Source organism: Frankliniella occidentalis, unplaced genomic scaffold (assembly GCF_000697945.3).
Source record: "Frankliniella occidentalis isolate FOCC.00 unplaced genomic scaffold, Focc_3.1 Scaffold99, whole genome shotgun sequence".
Classification (NCBI taxonomy): domain Eukaryota; kingdom Metazoa; phylum Arthropoda; class Insecta; order Thysanoptera; family Thripidae; genus Frankliniella; species Frankliniella occidentalis.
This window is the reverse complement of record NW_026267228.1, coordinates 760,050-767,842: the sequence shown is the minus strand read 5'-3', so window position 1 is coordinate 767,842 and position 7,793 is coordinate 760,050. Positions and strand designations below refer to the sequence as shown.

Below are 7,793 nucleotides of genomic sequence, written 5' to 3'. Positions count from 1 at the left end.
CCCCCCCGTGGTGGTATCAACGCGTATCAACGTTAAACATTGGTGTCTTGGGGGTGACTCGGTCAAAACGTTCCAGGACGCGAATGACAGCGCCTGCTCCGCGCAGAGGGTAGGCCAACCCGCCAAGCGACTGAGTGAAGCCGGCAAGCCGGCGGCGGCCCGGCCAATAAAGAGCTCAGGCAGCTCAGGGCCCAGACGCTGTAGGACACGTTTGACGCCCATACAGTTCCCCTCGTATCACCCGGCGCACTATAAAAACAAACGCATATGAGAAATGAATGGGGCAGAGTTAACAGGGTAATAGTGTCAGGAAGGTGGTTAAACCGTAACAGTTCAGGCTTACTAACAAAATATATTTCATTAGTCACAAGATAATGGTGACCGAAAAATGATTCAGGGTAGACATTATGCACAGAAAGCAAATGATTGTGCATAGTCAAACGAACAGAAAATAGCAGTTTTCGTACACTACACTGGTACACACCTCACCTTTAAGAAAAGACATCCAGCAGTCATTAATAATGTCACATCGCCATCCAACACTTGGAGTCTATAGCCCTTAAAGGGCTATTGTCTGCAAATTTGCACGTGTGTTGCACAATTTGTTTATTGGGGTGGTCCTTGGGCATGCCATGCCAGGTTCAAATACCGCGTAACAACTAAGAACACAAAATAAAATAAACAGAAAACACACTGAAACAACAAAACTCGATACGGCTAGTTGCAGAATTCGTTTCGGGGAAGCAGCAGACAAAAACCTTCGAAACATGGATATATTCTCGCGTCATCGTAGTCGCTGTACCACGGTCGATCGCGGTGACAGCCCAGTGCACACACTGCGCAGAGTTTGTTCTCCGAGCAGTGCTTGGGCGGAGTCCTGCGTACGAACACTTGCAGCGCGGGGTTCACGGAGAGGGCCGTCCCGACCGCGTCCCCGCCGTCGTGCAGCCAGGCGTGTACGCACGGCAGGCTCGGCTTGGGATGCAGCAGGAGGCTCTGCAGGACCGGGGCCGAGGCGGGCGTGATGCCCAGCAGCAGCTGGTCCACCGCCACGTGCCCCCCCACCTCCAGGCGCCGCAGCGCGGACAGCGAGGGCATCGTGTCGAGCAGCGCGGTGCACAGCTGCAGCCGCGAGGTGCTCGTCGCGTGTTCTCCGCTGATGCTCAGGAACTCGACGGTCGACCGTCCGGAGGTGGCCAAGGCCGTGATGAAGTCTGTGTTGACGCGGTCGGGGTCGTCGTCGTCGTCCTCGGGGCCCTCAGCGCTGGCGCAGGAGCGGTCAATGTGGAAGATCAGTGTGACCTCCCGCAGCTGGCCGGCCCCGCGCCGAAGGAACTCGGCCGCCGCCGCGACTGCTACTCTATCGGCGTCGGATGTCGTTTTTAGACGCATAGCGAGGGTCACCACCTCCAGAGTCTCGCGGACGGCCACGGCCTCCAGCCCTGGCATCGAGAAGCACGAAAGCTTGCGGAGATTTGGCATCCCGGCCAGCAGGAGCGCCCTCGACGCTGTTACGGGGTACTCTTCAGGTTCCCATGACACGCGGCGCAGCAGGTCGACCTCCTCCAGACTGGCCGCGTGCGAGGCCAGCACAAAGTCGACAAACGCCTCCGCATGACTTGCATATTGCAGGTGGTGGCCGCGAAACTTCCTCAGGGACGGCTTACACAGCCGGGTGCTGTGTCGGACGAGGATATCCACGGTGGACGTGCTGTGAAACGGGACTTCGTTGATGGAGAGGCTCTCCAGACCCGACGTCAACGCCACAGTCCTCAGCAGGAGATCGACGCCGGTACCGAGATCCCAAGGTGAGAACGCGATGTCCAGACGTTTTAAACGGCCGAGCGCCTCCTGGTTGCGTATCACGGCAGCTGCGAGCACGGCGCCACCCTGGTGGACGGTGAGCTGCAACTCCGTCACTGCACACCGAGTCGAGGCGAGCGCCAACTGGCACTCCTTCGAGGGGACCTCGGCGTCCAGCAGGCCCAGGAGAGGCGCCAGTCGCAGCACAGGGCACGCCAAATGGCGGTCCCCTTCGTACTCGTAGACCCGGAGGCGCCGCCACAGGTGCGGGTGCAGGGCCAGCTGCCCGATCCGCTTGCACACCAGGCGGCAACAGAGGAGGTCCCGGGCGTCGAGGTACCGCATCAGCGCCAGCAACATTTCCTCGGGCAACAGCAGCAGCTCCATGGCCTGCGACAGTGCGCGAACAGAGAACAGTATAAGTCAGCGCTCACGTGCTTATCGACGGTATAGTTGGTCTCCCGGACGGGTTTTCACTGATGCACAAGTCCTCATTCTGCCACAGTGGAATTCGCTCCAGGGGATCGTCCAGAAAGTACGTCCGCTTTTCTCACATTCATAGGCACATTACAGGAGATTGACGCCTTCGAAACGCAGGGTAGGCCACCCCGCAGTGCACGCATGCACGGCAGACACGATGTTGGCTACCTACCAGGCGCTAATGAGAGCTTGCAGGGGTCGATCTTTGCCAGTTCGTCACGGCGAATGACGGACGTACTTTCTGGATGATTCCCAGGTAGAAGGGCCTTCGACCGCGATCTCGTCCTGCAGCGCACACCACCCTTATGAGGACTTGTCTGACGGCGAAAACCCGTTCGTGGGGCAGCGAGCGGGCTCACGCCCCTAACGTTGCCTGCCGACACCGAACAGGTGCTTATTTCACATTTTACTGGCACCCACTGGCACCCTGACGAATTTTCTGCGACTTTCACTGTCCTATCAAAACCCCTCTCTAGGCAACCAGGCAACCCTACACACATGTCCAATCGGCATCTCGATCAAGATTAACTCTTTTTTGTGCCCTGGAACCGGATATCACGGCCCCTTCAGTAAGTTCAGGATTGCCACAATAGCTCAAGACCCAATGATATTTTTGCTACGAACGTAACTTGCAGCTGCGCCGCTGCGTTCGAGTTTGAGTTGACCGCCAAAGTTCACAAATCACGAACGCGAGTGTCCCTCAAGACGTGAGTTGGTGCCCCATTGGCTTCGCGAAGCTTACGGAGCGTGAAAATCACGCATTTCAGGAACTCTAAATACGTACACTATCGACTGCACGAAGACCCACATTCACAATATGCATTATGCTGGAAGCACTGCAGACCTAGACGTCATACCCAAGAGAAGTGCAAAAGAGAACCGTTACCTCGTTATGTATAGTTAAAAGATGAATACTGAGTTTACGAGCGGCTCGAAGTCGAAAATATTTAGGTCTCAGGCTGGACTACTTAGGCGCAACGAACAGAAGCACAGAGCGGTGGGTCGCGTTTCGCGGTTGTTGTTTTTTTTTGCAACCGACGAGAGCGCGGCGCTATTGTCACGGGCCAACGTCGACGGCCGCACAGAAACGGCGGACACCACAAAGAATTAGAGGTGAGGGCGACATCACTGGACTAAAGTACCAACCACACCGGCTTTAGGCCGGATTGCGCACCAAGCCAAGAAGAATGTGTAGTAGCTGAGATGTGCCCCTTTTTATCATGAAAGTTAAATGACAATACAATCAGATAGGTTGTGACAGTAATACTGATTCTGTTTAGTCAGGCTGCTGTATGTTTTCTGTTAAGAGGCAGGAAAATTAAAAGAAACGAAATGAAATTAATGAATTTAAAAACAACACTTTGAGGCACTTACACATCGTTGTTCATTACAGAAGAGGTATGTATTCTTCTAAGAGGACAAGTTAACGAAACTGATAACATCAAAAAATAATTTCTAAAATAATTACGTACATTGATATTATATTTTCCATGAGAAAACGAAAGCAATTCTACGAAATCAGAATTAGCATTGTACATTTTAAAAGTCGTCTCGTGGGAGGAGCAACTGAGGGAAGGCAGAAGAAGGGGTCGTTCTTGTTTCTTCCCTGAACCGACCGCGGTGACAGTCCAGCGCACACAGTTTACAAAGTTCATCGTCAGGGCAGTACAGGGGCGTGTCATTATCCACAAACACTCGCAGCGAGGGGTTCGCACGCTGGACCGCCTTGACGGCGTCCACGTGAAGCCAGGCGTGTCCGCACGGCCTGTCCGCGAGTTTCCCCGCGTGGGTGACGACGAGGATCTGCAGGCGAGGGGCCAAGGCGGGTGTAATGCACCGCAGCAACTCGTCCGGCACTTTCTCTAGCTCCAGGACCCGCAGGGCCGGCAGCGAGGGCAGCGCCTTGAGCAGCACAGACTGCGCCTGTGGCGAGCGCATGGGAATACTACTGATCTTCAGCTCCTCGACGTTGGACGCCCCGGACGCGACCAGGGCAGTGACGAAGTCGGCATAGGTATCAACACGACGCGGGGACAGATGGACTTTCCTCAGCTGGCTGGCGCGCCGTAGGAACTTGGTCGCCCCCGCGCGGTAAAGTTTAGGGTGCTCTGGGAACACAAGGAGAGTCACCTCCTCCAACCTCGGGCACGCGGCCAGTGCCTCCAGGCCGGGGAACAGAGAGCAATTCAGCTTGCGGAGATTCGGCAACTTAGCCAGCAGGAGCACCGTCGACTCGTCGAAGGCAGAGACATGGAAGGTAGTGACGAAAATGGTCTTCAGAGTGGCAGCTTGCGAAGACAGCACTAGGTTGAAAAATGACGCCGAACTGGCGCCCAAGCTCCTGAAGTAGCTTAGGGATGACTTGGGCGGGGTGCATTGTCCGCTGTGACGATCGAGGCTTGCCGCGGAGGTCTGTGCACAGGGCGGGATGTCGCCCCAAACAGTCAAGCGCTCCAAGCGGGACGCCAAGACTATCTTCATCAGCCTGGTCACAAGGGCATACTCGTCGGGATCAGAAATCCCAGACATAAGGAACCTTATTTCAAGCTCTCTTAGCCGTCCGAGCGCCACCAGGTTCTGGAGTACAGCTATTGCGAGCCCGATCCAGTTTTGGCAAACGTCCAATCGCAAGTCTTTCACAGCACACCTCGTCGTGAGCAACGCGTCCGTCGTGTCGACGAGGCCATTGACTCTCGTGTGCACCGTCTGCAGACAAGGTGCAAGACGCAGCACCGGATTCGACCAATAAAGCTCTTCCGAGTCGAGTAGGCAGCGGTGCTGCCAGACGTGCGGGTCCAGGGCCAGCTCCGCCAGCCTCTTGCACACCAGGCGGCACGTCAGCAGGTCCGGCACGTCGAGGTGCCGCAACACCTCCAGCAGATCGTCATCCGGCAGCAGCAACAGCTCCATGACGCTCTGCGAAAATAATAATAATGGCTCTGCTTACTTTACTTGCCAACACTACACGTGCTGTTGGCGTTACAAAGATTCGGGCGCACGATGTAGACACAGGCAGCATGGGCGCGCATTGCCCCCCCCCCCTTCCCTGTAGCCTCTAGTGGGCCGCCTGAAAGGAAGGCAATTTGCGCTACAAGACCCCTGTTTGGCAGTGCATCGCCCCTCCTGCCTATCGAACGCAAAAGGGTCGCACGCGGCAACCGGCCCCGCTCTACTCGTCGAGGACGCCCCGCTCAGCGTTTACGCGCTGGTCCCCAGCCTTTAAATCCGTGGTGCAGGGGGGCGCATCGCGAGTGGCGAACTCCCCAGAGCTTGGAAGTTAGGGGACCGACGAGAATTGAGATGTTGACTGCTATCAACCAGCTCTCCGTCACACAGCCTCCCTCTGCGCTGCTGGCTCTCACGCCCATGCAGCGACTGCCCCGAGCCGACAGCCCCTAGGGCCCCAGTCGCCGACTGCGCAGCAGGCGCGGATTAAGGGGAGGGGGCGGGGACGATCGCCTCCCTTGTCGTCTCCAGAGGGCCGCCTGGAAGGTAGGCAATTTGCGCTGTATTTAGGCAACCGGCAGTGCATCGCCCCTCCCCCCCTGTCAGCCGGACCTTAATTCGCTCCTGCTGCGAAACCAGCACGCCTACGCCCCCCCCCCCTCTCCCAACTACTCTACCGGCATGCCATCTCATGGTCTGTGTCCGCTGCTGTCTGATAGCAGCCCATGATTTTCAGCCCCTCGGTCTACTATGTACCTAACTCCGTCTTCTCCTCAGCTGGTTGCAAGCCGGGGGTGGACTGGGCCGAACCAGCCGAAACAGGCGAGACCTCGTTGTCCAGAGGTGACAACAATAATACCCTGAAAATTTCAAACCTCTAGCTCACGTCCTTCTTGCGAAACGGACAGACAGACAGACAGACAGACAGACAGACGAACACAGGGGCGATGGCATTAGCCCGCTTATATAGCTTTTAAGCAAAAGAGCGGGCTAAAAATGAGTTGATCCTGGAAAGGACATTACTTTTTGAGCACATTAAGTGACATTTTCGGACTTGTCAAGATCGATTTTTTCACCTCTCTTCACTCGAGGGGTTGCTGAGCTCGTAAGGGATGGCGCACGGGTTGCGCACTTCGTGAGCCTCGTTATGAGTGACTGCGAATTCTTAGCTCTCCAACTCCAAAACCTTAGAATTTAAGCCACGTCGAACAAGTGCGCCTCTAATTTTGGCGAGCAGTTACATACAAATTCATGGATTTTAAAAACAAATTATATTTCTTACACGTACACACTCACATATTTTGTCTTTATAATGGTATACATTTGGTTACGGAGAGCTGTGTCATTAGTCAACTGATATGTTTAGGTCGAAGACTCTAAAACTTGCTTAGCAACTATAAGATACGCCTTTTAGTCTTTAACGACAAGTTTAATGTAGGACCACACGACTTCATTTCTAAACAATGCTTTTAGTATCTAGTTTATAAACGAAATAGTTCCTACATTATGAACCAAAATGTTGCTGGGATAGTAAATAATTGTTGATAGCTGTCAACAAATTCATAGGTAAATAGTAATTTGAGATGTTTATTTAAAGACTCTTCTAAGAATTTTCTTGATTTTTTTCTAGATAAGCAACCAACATTATTCACACAGGCTCGTTTCAGGCTTATCAAGATTTTCACAATGTATTTTTTTGTTGACAGTAATAAAATATTTTTGTTATAGCTACCAAGTTTTAAATTTGTTCATAGGCCTAGTGTCGAGTAGGTTGTAAGGTATAGTAAGGGAACTGATTCCGGTGTAAGGCTGGCCTAGAGATTGGTTCAAATCCAATAAACCATTCCGGTTTCTTCTGCATTTCAGCTTTACCGGAATGCTTTCTCACTCCTTCTTTCCACTCCTACGCGCATGGTGAGGTTAGGGTGCTGTCCCTCGCTAATGCCGCGCGAAGTGATGTCCTCGGGAGTAATCTTTATCGCGGGGCAGTCGACGTCGAGTTGTCGCGAATCGTTATACGCAGCCCTCATTCCGTAACACTTCGCACTACTCTGCTGCAGTGTAAATATGGCCCTTAATAACAGTCGAAAGTAGTTACCTTATTTGCTTGGAAGTAGAGGACCGAACAGATTTGAGTTGTTCACTACAATAGACAAGCTCTTCCTCACACAAACTCTGCACTGCTCCGCGCTCCGCGTCTGCATCTGCATCTGCGACTGGCTGGACTGCCGATTGCCGTGCCGTGCCGAGTCTTGCCCGTCTTGCCGAGCTGAAGTGAGCGGATTTGGACACCGCCTGCGCAGCTCCCCCCCCCCCTTTACCCTTACCTTATCCTACGCGCATGAGTTATCGCTCGTCGTCTGATGTCCGCTCGCTGCTGTCCTGAGAAGGTCCGACCTTTCAAAGCACAGGCAACATAGGAGTTTTCAGGTGAGGGGGGGGGGGAGAGGAAAAGTAGTCGAACCTTAGTCTAGTCTGTCTTAGCAGCCGATGATCTTCAGCCACTCGCTCCACACAACTTCACTCCGTCGTAGTGTATTTAGATTGTCCGACCTATTTTTCTC

General features: G+C 53.8%; 1 protein-coding gene across 2 annotated transcripts; it reads right to left on the bottom strand.

Annotated features, from left to right (window-relative positions):
- Window positions 1-339: 339 nt before the first annotated feature.
- Window positions 340-7,488, bottom strand: LOC113202974 (uncharacterized). 2 transcript variants are annotated; one of them, XM_026417438.2, is made up of 2 exons: window positions 7,328-7,488; window positions 340-2,193 (listed from the first exon to the last, which is right to left on the bottom strand). In XM_026417438.2, exon 2 carries the CDS (start codon window positions 2,188-2,190, stop codon window positions 718-720), a length of 1,473 nt encoding a protein of 490 aa, XP_026273223.1. In that variant the 5' UTR covers window positions 2,191-2,193; window positions 7,328-7,488; the 3' UTR covers window positions 340-717. The 2 variants fall into 2 exon arrangements, with proteins under 2 accessions (XP_026273223.1, XP_026273225.1); XM_026417440.2 differs by lacking the exon at window positions 340-2,193 and adding an exon at window positions 3,617-5,199.
- Between the last annotated feature and the right edge of the window lie 305 nt (window positions 7,489-7,793).